At 35.0% G+C, this 19,749-nt stretch overlaps 1 protein-coding gene across 3 annotated transcripts in view; it reads right to left on the minus strand.

Annotated features, from left to right (window-relative positions):
* Positions 1-19,749, minus strand: part of LOC145259675 (regulating synaptic membrane exocytosis protein 2-like) — a 602,608-nt gene that overhangs the window by 118,565 nt on the left and 464,294 nt on the right. For all 3 annotated transcript variants that reach the window (XM_080117339.1, XM_080117347.1, XM_080117356.1), the window contains one exon: positions 13,524-13,582. In XM_080117339.1, coding sequence (XP_079973465.1) covers positions 13,524-13,582 — 59 coding nt within the window. The remainder of the gene's footprint in view (positions 1-13,523; positions 13,583-19,749) is intronic.

Raw genomic sequence — 19,749 nt, forward strand, 5'->3', positions numbered from 1 at the left:
CATGTGTGCTTATATATATTGGTTTCTATATGTGTGTTGTATAAATATTGGTTTCTATATGTGTGTTGTATATATATTGGTTTCTATATGTGTGTTGTATAAATATTGGTTTCTATATGTGTGTTGTATATATATTGGTTTCCGAGTTATAGGTCATTGCCACAAATAATAATCGATATTCGCTACTGCACATATTTTACACGCACGATGCATGTAGGAGTGCATTGATATTTTTATACACTTTTACATATCACATAGATAAACAAAATCATTGTGATATGATCACAAGTAAAATTAAGCGTGGGTCATGTCTTGCTACGCACAGTAATAAAACTATTATAAAATAGCATGAAATGAATTCATCAGAATTGCTGCCCCGGCACAACGGATAAAGTGCTCAGTTCTAATCAGATCTAATATTGGCAGTCTTCTGAAGGTTTCCGACGATACTAATAATATACTAAAGCAACACTTAAGACTTTTACCTAGTTATGGCTGAGAGCAGGAATAATCTCCCTCCGTGTATTAAAAGGTTCAGTTCGAATTTCGTGAACATTTCCAGATTTGATATGAAGAGTTCCGAGTTCGACAGACGCATCTAAATTACAGGGATTACATCGGCCGAGATATTATAAGGATAAGATCCCAGAAAGAACAGTTGTCCGAATAATCTAATTAAAATCAGATTCATAAATGGTTTGAGCATTAAATCTCTAGAAGAATTTTATTTGAAACAGATTATAACTTAGTACTTTCAACCGTTCATATCACCGGAATAGTAAGAATGGCAACAGTTATCGAAACATCCAGCGAGAATAGTAATCTGAATAATCCAGCTAATACACATTATGAATCCATTTCCCCCTTTTTTTTACTCGAGAGTCACGTCTTATCAAGGTCCGAAGGTCACTGGAGGATAAGGGTTAATGAATGTAATATGGTAGTTTAGTAATCGTCAATAGTGTAAATTGGGTATAATTTGGTTATTTATGAGGGTGGCTAAATAAGTACTTGTTTACACTGGATTTAAAGGCTACTATGTTGCATGCAAATGGGAAGCAAGCCAGTGAACACAGACTGGCAGTTCTGGTAAATAAGCTTTGTTCGTGAGATCTGCGTTTAGATTTCGGCACAGATAGAGAGTGGGAGAAATCGTAGATAGTGGTTGTAACTAGTCGAGCGTTTTTTGTAAAAGTTTAGCAAGGGGGGCCATCTAAAATGTTACATAATTATCACTGATTGCTATAATTTATAGCACCCCACACGAGAGCTCATCATTCAAACTCCTCGGCTTAACATTTACAGACAACATGAGTTAGAACAAATACATTTGGAACATTTCCAAGGCTGCTTTAAAGAAAATGGGCTCCTGCTATTGTGCTAGAAAATTTTTTCATACCTGAGAGTATTCTACAAAGACATAATTCATCTAAACATTACCACATCTGGGATGATGCATCTACTACAAGTTTTTCCCGTTTAAACAATGCGTCACAAAGTGTCGGATCTAACTGATCCGTATTATCAACCAAGCCCGAACCATCATCCCATCGACGCAGTGTTGCATCATTGTGTTCGATTTACAAGTACTTTAATAGATTGTATTCTTATAAACTCATATCATTTCTGCCCCTCTCGATGTACATATTCCCAACGAACCCGACAAGCAGCAAAGTTCCACTCCTTCATTGTTAAGATTCTTAGATGCCTAATAACTTCCAACTCTAATAGCTTTTTTTTCTTCAGATTGCTAGACTTTGACATTCTTTTCTCTGTTTCCTGCTTCCCTGACTGTACTAAGATGCAGAAGTTAAAATATGATGCGAACAGATATCTCGCTGCTCAACTCCCAACATAGTCATCTGCATGCAGAAATGGCCCAAAATAGTAAACTTTTAGGTCAAAGTGGCAATATGTTTTATTAGAGTTAAATAAAAGTATGAAAACATTCATCCTTGTTACCAAACAATGGATAATTGTTTTTTAAGAAATGTATAGTTGGACATTTTTTTTTGGGGGGGGGGGGTTATTTATGACTGAAACACAAAACAATGAATAATATAAAAAATGGACGAATCGATAATCAAGTGTTTGGAGAGTATCAAGCAATTAAAGTTTAATTACAGAAAAATATAATTAGGAAATATATTTAGAGACAATGGAAATCAATTCTTCAAGAAATAAATCTGAGCCGATAAAAAATAAAACAAAAATCGAAATCAACTTGAAGCTGGGAAATAATTTCTGTTTTGCTCTTGAAGAACTAACGAAGCCAAATGAATCATTTCCGTTCAATAAAACAATATCATTTATTATTAGAAAAATAAAAGATGCTGTCTCTTACAATACAAGCTGCAGCATAGAGATTACTCACATTTTGCATGGATATAATAAAAGAACGAGAAGTGACAGGAGTGAAGTGGATGCCGAGGTCGATTTGTCAACCTTAGCGTGCCAAGTTCGAATCCTATTGGTTTCATAGCATCATATACTATCAATGGTAGCAAATTGTATTTATTATTCTTTACTACAAAAGCCTCTAGTCTGTCGATGCAAAAAGGGCAATCAAACTGAACTATTTTTAATCAATTATCTTTTCTTGCTTAGATGGAAAATACATTTCTATTGGCTAATTTCCCATCACATTATTTGTAGCGTTTTGCTGTTCCAATTCAATCAGAATTAATCTACAATGGGTTTGATTGTTGTAAAGTTTTCATATTTCACCTATTATATTATACATCGATATTTGTATATTGTCAATCACATTTAAACGGTTGTGTCAGCTTATCTATCTATCTATCTATCTATCTATTATATAAAGGCCACTTTGTGAGTGTATTCCTTCTTCAAAGGCTCCGAAACGACTGGATCTACCCTTTGCAAATTTCACACAAAGCTAACTTATATATCTGGCAGTGTTCTTAGATATGTTTTTTTTTTTAAATAGAAATTCATCTGATAAGTAATTAAAATAAAAAAAAACATTCGATCTTAAAAATAGTTTTTCTCTCTTATAGATGAAAAAAAAAAGAATAATTTTTTATGGGAATATTTTACGTTAAACAAGGAAGATAAAAAAATCAGCAAATCATTTCTTCTTAAAAAAACAGAATTATTATCACCTGAAGATATAGCTTAATGGCAGAGCATTCGACTACAGATCGAATGATTCTCTGTTCAAGCCCCAGTGTACCTCACCATTTTATTTTAATTTTTCTTATTAATGAGTTTAATTTACGATAAAAGAAGAAGTACCATTTAAAATCCCCGCAAATCGTTTGCATATTTTAAAACTAAACACTAATCGGAAGTGACTTTTCTGGAAACGCTCGATCTCAGAAAGAACCATGAAAACTTGGTGCCAATAACAGAATGAAGCCAGTCAAAAAAGTTTGAGTATTTACGAGGACACAGTTAGACATAAGTTTTTTTAATGTGGGGAGAATCGTGCTCCTCGAAAAGGGGCACTCATCTGGGATTACCTTTGGCCTTTAAGATGTCACTCGAACCATTTACACCGAAATAAAAACACAGCCTTCGTTATGTAACAGCCAAATTACTATAAGGATAACAGATTGTTCCAAACTGAAGTATTATCTTTATTGAATGCGATGAGATTTCGGTTACAGACGGACATAATACTTCCATTATTATGTTTTGTATGTAGTGAGTTCTTTACGAATAGGTTTAGTTTTTGTGTGTTAAATAACACCGAAACAGTTGATACTTTTTATGATTAAATAAACAATTGCCAATCAATTATTTATCACATACATAAGGCGGCCAATATTATAATTTGAACCTTGCCATTGCTTAGGGATATATTTCATTCCTTTTCGAGGTATGCTTTCCTATTAACCTTATATCTATTTATATAAATTAAGGTACGTGACCCTATCTCTATATATAAAGTTAGGCATGTGTACATATTTATGCGTATTATAAGTATAATTTCCTAAATTAAAAAAAAAATGATCACTATGAATTTTGGAATATATATTCTAAGCAACACGGAGATATTATTTTTGTAAACTTTAACATTCAGGTAATACATAAATTGAGGCATATGCGTATGTTTATACACATATATTTTTGTTGTACAAGATTAAAACCTAAACTAATAAACTCGTCATTATGAAGTTGTAGATATATGTTCTCAGTAACACGGCAAGTAACAGAGGCACTATAGATGTTTGTATATTTTAAAAATCTTTAAAATATTTATCGAGTTTATAGAATTTTAAAATAGGTGTTAGTCCTTAATTAAAAAATATTCGCCATATTTCAGTTTCTATTGGTTATTTTAAATAACGTTTAGTGGGAACGATATAGACAATCTTCCGTTTAAAAAATCTGATATTTCAGATTTGAATTAAATTTGATCCATATTCATTAGACACCAATTAAACGTTATTTCCTGAATTTCAGTCTCTTAAGCTTAAGATTTAAATTTCAGTCTTTTTACATGAATTATAATCATGTATTATAATCAAAATTAATATAAAGATTTTAGGCATCAGTTTTGGTTTCATTTTATCTTCATTTTATTCGTAAATAGCTTATCTATGGGGAGAATTGATAATTGGCAAATGAAAACAGGGTGGCCATCAGCTTCGACTTAAAGACACGTGTAAAAGAGATATGAAAATGGTCGGCATAGATATTGGAAGATGGTAGGCACTTGTTGATCTGTGGAAACACCAGGTCTCCAGCGGCTTCAAGAGAGGAGAGGATAAACGCCATCGGTCATGGCAGAAGAAGCAACCTGACGTCAAAAATCTACTGTGAAGTCCGCTACTTCAGGGCAGAGAACCAAAATCAGACATGATCAACGGAGGCTAATTTTACTTTTTGTAAAACACATAAAACGGATGCCAAACTATTCTACTCGAGAATTGTATGTTATCCCTTATGAGACATTTATTCGTCTAGTACGCTTATATAAAAGTTGTTATTAGAGTTGCTCTGTTATTAAAGCAATAAAGAATTTCGTTCGGTAATAAAGTTTCAACTAATTTATTATTTAATACTTCCTTCGAAGAACCACGTTCTCATTGTAAAGAAATATTTTTGAACAATTTATGTCAGCCATTTACTCCGAATAAATGAAAAGAAAGCGAAAAATAACGGTTGATAAATCGTTCTTTAAAATGAGAAAGCAGTTCTTGAAATGCTGAATGATAAATCAACATTATTTCATGAATTTCATTAAATCAAACAACAATGCCGCTGAGAAATATTTGAAAAGGAAATGAAGAATTTAAATGGCGAGAGAAATAGTTATTTAAAATCTTTCATTTCCAATTGATTCATTTGAACATTTAATGATGCTTGAATAATGATGTAAACAACGGATATTATGTGAGATACGTCCATTTTATCAGCACGTTTAGTGATAAATATTTAATTTTAACTTTTAAAATAATAGAACAGAACACTGACTGAGGGACGATTAAACGATTAAAGTTGCTTCTAAAATGCTTCTAGAAATTTAAACGTGACTCACCGACGGATTAGCTGGCATAAGAATAATTGCTTGCATAATAAGGCCATTCTAACTAATTTGCATCTACATTGTTATATAAAACTCACTTTGTGATATGCCTTCCTTGTAGGTTCCAAAACTGCTGAATCTATCTTTTGCAAATTTCACACAAAGCTAATTTGTATATCTGGAAGTTTTCTTATATATAGTTTGCACATAAATTTACACTGTAAGCATCGAAAATCGTAAAACCCGATCTTAAAAATAGAATTTTCTTTCTTATATATAAAAAGAATAATTTTTACAGGGGAATGTTTTACGTTGCACCGGCAAGAGAAATAATTACATCTCAGCAAATCATTTCTTCTTTAAAAAAAAAAGATTTGGTATCATCTGGAGATATATCTCAGTGGCAGAGCATTCCACTACAGACTGAATGACCCCCCCTGTTCAAGCCCGAGTTTAACTCCCCATTTTATTTTAATTTTTTTCTTATTAATGAGTTCAATTTACTATAAAAGAAGAGGTGCCCTTTAATATCGCTGCAAATCATTTCTTCGTTTGCATATTTTAAAACTAAACATTAATCAGAGGTTACTTTTCCAGAGCTTTTATCGTCAAGCAAAAATGTCAGATGATGTGATATTGTAAACAAATAGACAGAGTTTGATAAACAACATCATCATCATCATTATTATTTCTTTCTTTTCTTTTGGATTAGTCCATCGGACAAATTATTCCTCCTAATATATAATAATCAATAACGGATTGATTCTATGATTATACATACGCAATCTGCATAAATTAAAATATCATGTTTAAGTGTATTGTGTGACCGGGCAACGCCGGGCGGCCAGTTAGTGTTATTTAAAACTATAGCGGACTGAAAGAACACTAGATGCCCTAACAGAGATTTTCTTCTTAAAATGTTATGACAAAATTAAGTGTTATAGGCCGATAAACCAGCGGCCAGGCAAAAAATATTCATAAAGAAAGATTATTCTTAAAATTATTTTATTTATAAAATAAAAATTATACACTGACGAACAGGCTGAAAAACGAATTAAGGTTCTTATATATAGGTTCTTCTGAAAATGTTAGAAAATTAAGAGTTACACACTGATGAACCGGATGGCAGACCAATTACTAATCTTACAAAGACATTCTTTTTAAAATATCGTAACAAACTTAAGTATTACAGACCACCAAACTGGATGACAAACAAATTTAGGTTATCGTAGAGAGTTTTGTTTACAAATGCCGTTATAAACTTGTATTACAAGTCGACTAACCGGATAAAATGCGAATAAGTTCCTTATAGAGAGGTTCTTTCTAGCGTTTCAAGTTTAAGTGTTACAATGTGACAGGCTAGCTGAGAGACGAATTGAGATATTATAGAGAAGTCTTTGTTTAAAAATATTACAAACGTGTTAGAGACCGTCGAACCGGCTAACAGGTGAATAAAGTTTCTTATAAAAATGTTATTATAAACTTAAGTGTTACAGTTCAACGGAATCTGTTACCATCAGAGGAATTGAAATACTTATAGAAGGGTTCTTTTTGAAATGTTATTACAAAGTAAAATGTAACACAGGGACGAGATAAAGATGGCTTTCCATGTGGTAGGGATATCTCCAGAGAAGACACTAATTTACCTTATGTGCTTCCGAGTTGCACTTGCTTACACCACCGCATTTATATTTGCACTCTATCGCCCCCACAACAGTGGGGTTACTATCTTTAACAGTATATCTTAGAAAATTGACCTCATCCTGTCGGCTAATATTCACATTTGCGGTGACTTCAATGTCTATAACGTAGAATGGCTGACCCACTCAAATAAGACAGATGATGAGGGGAGGTTCTGTCATAGTTTTGCCATTGCCTATGACCTCACTCATATTGTTCACGAACCCACCCATGTGCCCGATACTACCGGTCAGTATGCAAGCTTTCTAGATCTATTTCATACAGCTATGTTCGTGTTCCGTTCTCCTCTGGGATCCTCCGACCACGCCGTTGTATCAATTAAGATAAAAATGAAATGTAATAAGTCTTCAGACGTACTTCTCCACCGTACTGTATATCGGTACTCTATAGCTGACTTGGACAGCTTCCGTACATTCATATCTGATCTACTTTTGCAGTCCATGTTTAAAAAGGATGTGTTCTCTATAGTATCAGACCTGACCGAATGGTTAATTGTAGGCATAGACCAATTCATTCCATCAAAAAAATTCCAGTAAAAACCGAACAGCCAGCCATGGTTCTCCCCAGAATGTGCTGCTGCCATCGCGCACAGAAATCACTTTTTCCATAACTACCAACGTAATAGATGTACTGAGACTAAAGCTGCTTTCAGGACTGCCAGCAACAACTGTAAAATAATAATAAAAAATACAAGAGAGCTATATGCGCAGTCCGTTAAATCCAAAGTAGCTGAGCAGTGGCTTGGTTCCCATTATTTTGGCAAATAGCAAACAGGATCCTTAACAGAAGTGTGCGTTCTATCCCAAACATCATCAATGGACCTGAGGTCATCTCGTCAGCATCAGACAAGGCCAAACTATTTGCCAAGAACTTTGCAGCTAATCCTACCCTATGCGACGAAGGCCATCAACTCCCTGTATTTCCTCCTCTAACGGACAATACGTCCTGCAAAATACAAATATCTTTGCGTGATATCGCCAAGCTAATCAAGAACCTTGATTCCAGTAAAGCAACTGGCCCTGATGGCATTCCAATCATTGTGCTGAAAAAGCTTCAATTAGAACTTGCCGCCATACTTACAAAACTGTTTAAGAGTTGCCTTAAGGAGAAATGTTTTCCAACACCATGGAAAACCTCATCAGTATGCCTTGCATTTAAGAATTCAGGTGATAAATCATCTCCCTCTCAGTACAGACCAATAAATCTTCTGTGTCTCATGAGTAAGCTGCTGGAATCCATACTAAATAGAGAAGTAGTCAACCACCTCAGTAGAAATAACCTTCTTAGCGATATGCAGTATAGTTTCCGTTCTGCTAGATCTACAGCAGATGTGCTAACGGTTATATCTGATAGGATTAGTGAATCTCTCGACGAAAGCTTCATTTCTATTGAAATTGCTCTTGACATATCAAAGGCCTTTGATAAGGTATGGCATAAGGGCCTACTTCACAAGATTTCCAGCTACGGTATAACTGGAAATGTTTTCTCAATTATAAAATAATTTCTCTCTGATAGGCTCATAAGAGTAATTGTTCATGCGCAGAAATCAGAGGTCCACAGTATTAATAATGGAGTCCCTCAGGGGTCCATCCTAGGCCCAACTCTCTTCCTTATCTACATCAATGATCTCCCAAAACACATGCTTAAATCATTCGTTGACATCTATGCTGATGACACGACCATCTATGGAAACACATCAAAGGCCGTAGATAACAAAGTTCTCTCTGCTTTTTCTCTCCTCTTATCTTGAGCGCGTGGTACAGTGAGGGAAGAGGTGGCTGTTTACTTTTAATGCATCTGAAACCAAGCTCTTATCTTGACATCATCAAATCTCTGATCCCCATCTGGCATCAATTGATATGGGTGGCTTTCGTCTAGGGGAAGCTCCATGTTTTGACAAGCTTCTGGGCTTGAACTTTACCTCTGACCTGAAATGGAATAAGTATATCAAGTCAGTTTCCAAGATCGCTGGAAAAATTGTAGGATCTTTCTACCGCTCAAGAAGATATCTCACCCCTGATGCAATTCTCTATCTGTATAAAAGCCAAGTACATCCAACAATGGAGTACTGCTGCCGCATCTGGGCAGGAGCTGCTAAAAACAGCCTATCCTGCCTTGACAGAGTACAAAATAGGCTTCGTGGCTTAGTGAGTGATGCCCTTTTCTCTTCCCTGCAACCTCTCTCCCACAGGAGAGACGTTGCGATCCTGTCTTTGTTTTATCGTTACTACTATAGCAGGTGCTCCAATCTCTGGCCCCCCCTCGCCAATCTTTCACGAAAAACACCCGTCTAGTTGAAACCACTGTCAAAAATTTTCCCCACTCCTTATCTGTGACAAAATAAAAACGTAGATTCCATGAACAAAGCTTCTTTCTTAGAACTGCACGCCTGTGGAACTCTGTTCCGGTTGCCCGTTTCCCACCTGATTACAACCTGGATGTCTTCAAGTCCAATGGGAACAAATTCCTGATTAACCGCCTCCGTAAGTTAGACACTTTCTCAGATCTCCAAAACTAACGTACTGTACACACAATAACCCTTATCCCCGAGTGGCTTCCGGGCCCTGATAAGTGGTGACTACCTTGTAAAAAAAATAAATAAAATTACTGCAAACGAGTAGTTTCCAAGGTATGAAGAAATGTTAGTTCTAAAAAAGTGGGGGATCACTTTTCTCTTATAATTTAACATAAAATGATCACCCACTTTGTGGCCACGATTTTTTGGGGGGAGCGGGGGACTTTCTTTCCACTCTCGGAAAATCCTTTAAAATTCCAGTAAACACGTAGTTTCCAAGATATGAAGAAATGCACTCACTGGTATTTTTTTTAGGGGAGAATTTAAAAAAAAAAAAGAAAGTAAATATGAAGAATTACTCCACCCTCGAAAATTCCTTTAAAATTACCACTCTTATAGGTTTTCGGGGCCGCTGAAAACGAAAATAATGTTTATAATAAAGGCAAATGAATAGTTTCCAAGATATGAAGAAATGTTAGTTTAAAAAAGTGGAGGATAACTTTTCCATAATAATTTAACGTAAAATGATCACCCACTTTGTGGCCACGATTTTATTTTGGGGGGGGGGCTTTCTTTCTACCCTTGAAAAATCCTTTAAAATTACCTGTTTAAATTGGTTGTAAGGGCGGGGGGTGTTTTGGCGGCCGCTTATAAAAATAAAAAATAAAGATAAACAAATGCTAGTGAACTTACCGATTCGCGCTATTTTAAGTCTGCTGGTCGCTATGCAACTCAACGGCCACCCAAAAAGGTATTTTGTTATATACGAACGTGAAACGGGCCTTAATGGAAAATTTTATCAAAATTCCGGGATGCTTTTTTTTTTTCAATAACATAAAAAATTAAGAATTAGACGAATTTATTTTAGGTAGGCTTTGCCAGGAAAGCTTTTAAAAATAAAAAATTAAGATAAACAAATGGTGCTAGTGCACTTACCGATCCGCGCTATTTTTTAAATCGTATTTCCAAGTTTAATTAAAGTTTTATGATATGTTTTTTTATTCAATTGTAAGGTTAAAGTACAAATATATATATATATATATATATATATATATATATATATATATATATATATATACTTTTTTTGCCCATCTATTAAATAGATAGTTAAATGTTATAATTCGAAAGTCGTCAACGTGTGGTGTACGTGAAAGGCTCATTTCTACCGAAAAAGAAATGGTGGACAGTCTCGCAGTTACGAAAAATATTTTCATTTTATTAAATATATTTTTTGTAATTTGCGATCTTAATTTATTTTAATAACATGCAAACATTCCTTGACTTTACAGATAAATTTTCTGAAAATTTCAATTAAATTGGTAACGTAGAAATATGGTTTTATTCACTTTGAACGAACCAAGATTTACATTTATATATATATATATATATATATATATATATGTGCATCTCATTCTGGTTATCGTTCTTTTTCTTGTCTTCATTTGCTTCATTTATTTTGTTGCAACAGAATTATTTTGTGGTGGCCTTTTAGCTATGATCACAGCATAGTATCTGTGTTATGTTGGGGCGGGCAGTGACAAGGATCAGAACAATTTTATGATTAATTGTTACATTATTCAGGTTAAAAAATCCCCAGAAAAATGTTTTAAAAGATAAGAATGTTTGTCAAAATATTTATGTTAAATATTTAATTACGGTTATGAATAGTGGAAAGCATAAACAAAGCTAGTTTAGAATTTAGTTTAGTAAATAACGATGTGGCTTTCGTGACAAACAAGTTTGTCCACTCTGGCTGACGCAAGAGACACGTAAGCCAGGAGATATCAAAATTAGGAGTTAGTCTGTAACGGGAAGTCGAAGAGACGAGTTGTTTCTGTGATCGGATGGCAACATCTACAGGCCAACTAAGGAAGGTGTAATGGAGCAAGTTAAGAGCTGCGAACTCGGAGAGGCGGGACACTTGCAAATAAAGATCTGAAAGTGATCTCAACGTTTTAGGTGTTCTATTAGGAAGAAGATATCTTCAATTCAAGTGCCTGTCGCAGAGAAAAGGGAGACAAGAATAAGGCATGCGTCAAGCAAACAAGGTTGTTACTCGTCATTATTAAAGACTTTCCTTTTATTGTCCCGTTCGTTATTGTCGTGAATATGTGAAAACACCTACATACACATAGAAAGACTATTAAATATTCACGTAACAGATCGACACGTACAAACACCCCATATACAAAGAAAAGTAACTGTCCTTATAAATCTAAACACTAGACGGTGCGCGAGCATCGATTACAGAAACATGTACGCCTTATATAGTCTAGGCATACATACACAGTTATATAAACCCGAGAACACACTAAAATATTTCGTTTTTCAACATTTTTTGATATGCCGACAAACTCATATAAATGCGTGGAGGCATCTGAAATTGTAAAAGACAGCAAAAATACATTTCTGACGGTCAATTGCATACCGATGTGCGGCGCACGTAATTGAGGAAGATACATGTTCATTGAGATGAATTCTACACCAGTCACCTAACTACAATCTTAAATAGTTGTGATTTATTTTATAAGATTTTTTTTGTTAATTATTTATTTGTTTTCTATGCGTACTGAAAGGAAATTAATCTGCCAAACTTTATTTTGTTCGATTCCGGTTTGTAAGATTTACATGCACAATTTCGAAACTTAGAATTGATATATTCTACCTCTGCAAAAGTCACATGTTTTACAAGCTCCATTTAAATCAATAAAATAGAAAGTTAGTTGTTTAATTTCCGAACTAAAACTTTATGAAAATTATTGACATAGCGAGAAATCGTTAACTTTATTAGATTTTATAGATATAATGCTATTACTAGGATTGTAATATTGCACAGTAAGTGTTTCTATATAAAAATAATATTGGTATAATTTACTTGTAATTTACACTCTTTTGTGTGTTGAAGGTTCAATCCTCAGTGAGGGCAATATTCAAAATATAATCGCGAATTTCTAAAGACTTCTACTCAGTCATGGCTGACGGAACAAGAACATGCTACCTCAGTAGAATAAATAAAGGGTTCCGTTCGAAATTCCGTGCAGATTCCCAGGTCTGACAGAAAGATTCCTGACTACTAGATACATTGAAAAAGGTTGGAGGTTACATTGACCGAAACGCTGTGTAAATAACACGCAAGATTAAAACAATAGTATCAAGAACCCAAAGACGAATAAAGATACCTCATCTACAAAATTACTGAAACATGAAAATCAAACTTTTAAAATTTCGGGTGACCCGAATAGTCTATCATTTTTCTCATTCTCTGATGAGAACTAGACCTCTTTTATAATAATAATAATAATAATAATAATAATAATAATAATAATAATAATAATAATAATAATAATCTCTATACACACCGACTCATGAATATTATATTTTGTAGCTGCATATTGCCGAAATAGGATTTACCTTTTCTCAATCTCTGTTTAATACTAGTTCAGTTTAATAATAACTTTGATAGGCATCGGAAATTTTTAATGTTATTTTTGTTTAGTAAGCTAATACGTTAAATGAAAAAAGGGATAACGTTACAGTATACTCTATATACCAGGCATGTGGAATTCTCTCCCGTCTGCCTGTTTCCCACCTGACTACAACTTGGATGTCTTCAAGTCCAACATAAACAAATTCCTGATTAATCGCCCTCTTAAGTAAAACACTTTATCAAATCTCCAATATCAACTATTACTACGATATTATCCTATTGGATATTGTACACACAATAACCCTTATCCTCAAGTGGCTTCCGGACCTTGATAAGAGGAGATCCCCCATGTAAAAAACAAACAAACAAAAAACGTTATTTACCTGCTTTTTTGAACTTCTCTCTACGCTGTGCTGCTGTTGGTGTGAGTGTATCCTCTTCCCTGTAAAATAAAACAAATAACGAAAAGTGTACAAATGCAATAAGAGTCTAAAATAAATTGTATCTATTTATGGACGCATGGTATCTTTTTAAGGGACATTATTTAGAGCGCTTCTTTCTTAATTTGGAATTTTAATATGGCGGAAAATTACACCCTTCGTTAGCGGGAAAATATTTGAAATGTTACAAAATATAAATATTCAATTATGAAGTAAAACTAAAATAGTAACAAATGATAAATACAAACAGTAAAAATAAAATACTCTCACATAAACATACACGCACCTGCTATATATATATATATATATATATATATATATATATATATATATATATATATATATATATATATGTGTGTGTGTGTGTGTGTGTGTGTGTGTGTGTGTGTGTGTGTGTGTATATGCGTGAAATAGTCATTATACTTTCAATGGCGGAACTTCCATCGTTAGCGGGAACATATTTGAAATGTTGCAAATATAGAAATAAAAGTAAAAAATAAGATAGACACCAATAATGAAAAATAGTGAAACTAAAATCCTCTCACGCACACACACATATATAACTGCATATATATATATATATATATATATATATATATATATATATATATATATCAGGTCCCATAAGTTCTGTCCGAATTTATGATTAAAGAAAAGAAGTGACCAAACGTTACATTTTATTAAAGGTTTAATCATCAATATACTTTCCCTGATTATCTATGACTTCCTTCCATCTATTAACAAGCTTACTAATTCCATTACTGTAACATCTTTTTTGGCTTTGATTCGAACTCACAAATGCCAATTTAAACATCTTTCTGTGTTGCAAAAGCTGTTACTTCCAAATGATTTTGTAAGCTATAAAACAAATGGTAGTCTGGAGGAGCAAGTTCAGAAGAATGGGGTGAAAGAGGAATTTTCTTCCAACCAAGTCCTTCGATCTTTTGTGTGGTGATTCCTGCTGTGTAGCGTCGTCCATTGTCCTGATGAAACGTCACCCCTCTTCGATTCACTAGAGCAGGTCTTTTCCCCCATAAAGCTTGGTTCAAACGCTCTAATTGCTGACAGTAGCTTTGAGCATTAATTGTTGCATTAGGAAGTAACAATTCAAAGTGGATCATTCCTTGGTAATCCCACTATATTAAAAGAGGAACCTTATTCCCATGAAGTTTTCTTTTCGGCTGTGTGGTTGACGTCATTCCCTTTTACCAAGCCATTGTTTACGACGCTTTACATTTCGATAAAAGATCCATTTTTAGTCATCAGTCACAAGTTAATCCAAAAAAAGATGAAACAAGTTGGCGAGAATGGAGAGAAGAGTAGATGTCGACTTGAGATTTGAGATTGCTTTCAGACAATTCATGAGGCACCCATTTTCTAAGTTTAGGAAATTTTCAAGTTGTTGAAGATGATGAACAGCTGTATGGTTTGAACCCAGTTTTATTTCCTATTCTTCAACTGATAAAGCAGGATTTTTATCAAGAGCTGCTTCAAGAAACTTATCATCAAACTCAACTGGTTCGATCTTCATTTTCAAGAGTGTAGATGCAAGGACATAAGCATGTACACCTGCATAACTTTATATAAAGGGAGAGATGAAGAAAAAGTGAGAGATGAAGAAAAAGGAAGAGATGAAGATAAAGGGAGAGATGGAGAAAAAGTGTGCGTAATTGAGAGAGCTAGAGAAAGAGAGAAAGTTAATAAAAAACAAATGAGACAAATTATGAAGATAGAATTTGTAGATAAAGTAAAGAAAATTATCATCATCATAAGCGATCCTGCCGTTTAACAGCGTTTGCGACCAAGACTCTCCAATAAGGCGGGTATCTATAGCCCGAAAAAAATCAACTTTTGACGATAATCCCATCCAATCAATCAAGTTGTCCATCAAAGTGCGTTTTGGTTGACATTGCTTTTTCGAACGGCATAATCACGTTAACACACCGGTTCCCGCTGGATTACCGAAGTTAAGCAACGTTGAACCTAGTCAGTACTAGTAACCATTTGGGGCTTCCAGGTGCTATATGTGCTCTCCACTTATCTCGGCATTGTTTCTAGTCGTCCTGGTCTTCTCCTTGCCACTGGACTCAAACAGTGCCGATTCAGGAGAGGTGTGGTTAGTTATTGCGCGACCCTTGCCTCACAATTACACGCGTGGTGAGGGCTAGAACTTTGTACTGACGGCAATTTTCACCTCTGCACTACGCTCATAAGTGCGCCTTGCATATGGCTGACAATCACTGGCGCCAAACATTCCCTACACAACTCTCGCTCATGCCCCACGGTGGAATTAACTACAGCCGGTAGCGCATATCTGTAGGCATACGTCGACTCTTCATGTCGATCGACGTGCTGAACTGAGTGAAGGGATTGGCCATCGTGTGTCTGGTGGCCGGGAAAGAAAGTTGTTCTCAACGACAGAAAGGGCGGCCGATCCGAATTTACAGTTAACAGTCTTGAAGACGTTGTGAGCAAGGTGTGCACAGAATCTCGAGAGCCAAACTAGCAACGTTTGAATGGAATCAACCAAGTGCACGGATCAAGACGGAAAGCAATGGGAACTACCGGTTTTTATTTGTCTTTCTGAGATTACCATAAATAGAATTTAAATTAGAAACAGCCTTCAAAAGGAAAAAGCTCTGAATATGCTGTTTGACAATAGTGGTGTCTTAACCGGTAGGGAACGACGCAATAGGCGTCGCCCGATCGTCATCGTGCAGCTGCGAGCATTAATCACAGCATCAAAATAGGTACTTGGAATGTAAGGACTTCACACCAAGTATGAACACTTGAGAATTTATTGAAAGAACGTATGAAGGTTTCTATTATGGTAATAAGTGAGATGCGTTGGAAAGGAGCTGGAAAAAACATGCATGGAGATTATATTATCAAGGCTGCATCATATGGGAAACGCTTTCCTTTCAAAAACAACTTCATGACTGGGAAGAGGTGAAAGTCATAGGGTGCAAGGTCAGGAGAGTGGGGAGGATGGGAAAGAATTCATAACCATACGCCCGTGCTTCTGATCTGGCGACATGCGAGTTCTGGACCGGAGTGTTGTCCTGCAGGAGGAGCATACGTTTGCTGATTTTGCCCTGCCTCTTGATTTTGATAGCTTCCCTTAATTTCCTCAAAAGTGAAGCATAATAGGCTCCTGTAATTGTGGTACCCTTTGCCATGAAATCTGTAATCATTACTCCGTCCTGGTCCCAGAAGACTATGAGTATGTCCTTGCCAGCGGAGGGCTGCACCCTTGCCTTCTTTGGAGGTGGTGAGTCCAAGTGCTTCCACTGCATTGACTGGACTTTGGTCTCTGGATCATAGTGATGGACCCAGGTTTCATCCTGTGTAATTAGTCTTTTGAAAAACTTTGATTCATCTTCTTGGCATATCTCTAAATTCATCCTCGAGCACTCGACGCGTTCTCGCTTCTGGAATGGTGTGATCAACCTGGGAATCCATCTGGTAGACACCTTATGCATATGCAAATAATCATGAATTATATTTTTCACAGACCCTGTACGTATCTTGACATCTTGGGCTATTTGGCGAATAGTAATGCGCCGATCTTCCAAAATTGCAGCCTCAACTTGACAGGCAAATGCTTCATCAATGGCAGAAGGGGGGCGACCATATCTGGGACTTCCGGCTATGTTTGAATTCACGATGCCAGCGTTTTAAAAGGTCATATGATGGGGCATTATCACCATAAGTTTCTTTCATTTCATCAAAAATCTCCTGTGGTGTGCGTCCTTTTAAAATAAAAAAAACCGGATCACTGCTCGACATTCAACAGGCTCCATTTCACACCTGACTCAGTTCACACACCTGTAAAACAAAAACCACAATAAGGTCAGAGCTGTAATTTGCCACATAACCCATAGAGATATAAATCATTGCACATGCAAAATTTCAGTTAGATCAGACAACTGGAAGTGTGCCAGAGGCATTACTTATTACACGCCCCTCGTATCATGAGAAATTTCAGTGCCAAAGTTGAGAATGTGTGATTGGCCCTATTGGTCTTGGTGAGATGAATAATAGACTGAGTTGTACTTATCTAATGAACAAGTTGTCATGAAAGAAAATTTGATAGTAGAAAAGTATGAATAAAGGAAAACAAGACAAAGTAGGAGTGACAGAATTATATACGAGGAAAAAAAGAGAAAAAAAGAAAGAGAAAAAGTAAAATACAATATGAAAGCGAGAAAAAAAGCGATAGACACGGATGTAGGGAGAATTGTATATCTCAAGTGACCTTTAGCGATAATGCACCACTCTTTACAAATGAATACAGAAACTTACATTGTTTATATAAAACACATTACGATTTCTGTATTTATGGCGTTTTGATTTCATCTTGAAGCAATTTTCTATGTAGCTAGAGTTAAGAACTTTGATATAACAAAAACATTCTTTTTGTCCATGACAAAAGATGGAATCAATTCACACTCATAGTTTCTTTAGGCATACGACTGAACTGACATGATATTACGTCTTACACATGTTTTGTTGAATTAGCGAACGATCACTAGACGTCTTCTGAGACGGACGGATATTCCTCAACAACTGCTAGAAATTTTGATATATGTAGTAAAAAAGAATTTGAACAAGAAACAGCAAATGGAGATACCTAAAATCTACAGAAATATAAATTTAAAAACAATAATGTGTTGATAAGGATACGCTCCAAAAATAAAACAAGTCAAAACAACGGAGTAACATGAGTAATCTGCTGAGTTTCAAGAAAAAATATTCCAGGATATGTGAATAACTGTTATGCATTAAAATGAAAACGTACGATCGAAATCCGACCAGCTGGAAGACACTGTCGCTCATGGCACATCAAACGGTTACTTAGTTAAGGATTAAGGAGTTAATAAGCTAAAGGAAGGCCAAAACCAAATAAATTTACAGGTAGCAGAGAATGGGCCGCCATCTTTAGACTCGACACACAACGAATTATCAGTTGTACGTATGTACATTTTTTATATTTTAGGGACCTTACGTCACAAGTTATTATGTTAGCTAGTGTGAACTTTGACAATAGTCATATTAGTACATATCAGGATGACCTAAATCTGTAAAGAGAATCGTACTCAGTGATGTGTGACAAAGTTGAGCAACAGAGGTTAAAAACGATAGATAAAACACAGTCGAAAGATCACGAATGATGAATTATGTCACGTTTTCCGAACGAGAGAAAACTAGTTTTCACAGCTGTCTCTCCGTTCTATGCTATGCGAACAGGACACGCTATATAGATGATATAAGCGAATGTTATTGAGATTTTAGTTGATCTACGTCACTCATTTCGCTCAAGTTAGAACGAATAAGTTAAGAAAGAAATAATTATTTAGTTTCTATCTTCATAAGTCAATCACCGACAAAGAAAACCTTGATGAAAACTTAGCGAACGTCTCTTTGTGTTTTTCATGCATGAAAAGATCCATCCGTCTAAATTAAAAAGACGAGGCGATCGATAACCACTAGACAGAAAGACCAGTCTTGAAATGACGATGACGAAAAACAACGACAATGAAGAGAAAGAAAATAGCACGTATAAACACCCACATGTATGTATTAGTGATGGGAAGATTCCAATGTTTTTTCCGATGCAATCACCCATTCCATACTAATTTATAGTTATTCATTAGCGAAATATTGGACTTTGGAAAAAAAAAAGTAAATATTGAGCTTACAAGAAAAAAAAGTAACTATTGGAATTACAAGAAAAAAAAGTAAATAAAATAAAAAAAAATGATTTTACCATTTAATCCGACACTTCAAAGTTTTCAAATTTCTCATTTAAATTTTATTCAAACATAAATGTCTTCAAAAAGTGTGTGACCATCTTTTACTTTAAATTCCTGCTCGAAACTAGAGCATAACACACGTGGCCTCACCGGAAAAGCACGTAGATTTTTCCTTTCTTCTATATCGAGGCATTACTTCTATCATAACACCAAAATGAAGAAAAAAAATCATGAACCTGACTTCCTACCTTCAAAAAGTGTGTGACCATCTTTTACTTTATATATATATATATATATATATATATATATATATATATATATATAGTAGGAATTAGTGATTTATAAAATATATATAGCGATTAAGCTACACTGAATATTCGGCGTTTCATCCACTCTATAATTCGTCAGGCTTA

Source organism: Euprymna scolopes, chromosome 3 (genome assembly GCF_053919585.1).
Source record: "Euprymna scolopes isolate OS-2025 chromosome 3, ASM5391958v1, whole genome shotgun sequence".
In the NCBI taxonomy this organism is placed as follows: domain Eukaryota; kingdom Metazoa; phylum Mollusca; class Cephalopoda; order Sepiida; family Sepiolidae; genus Euprymna; species Euprymna scolopes.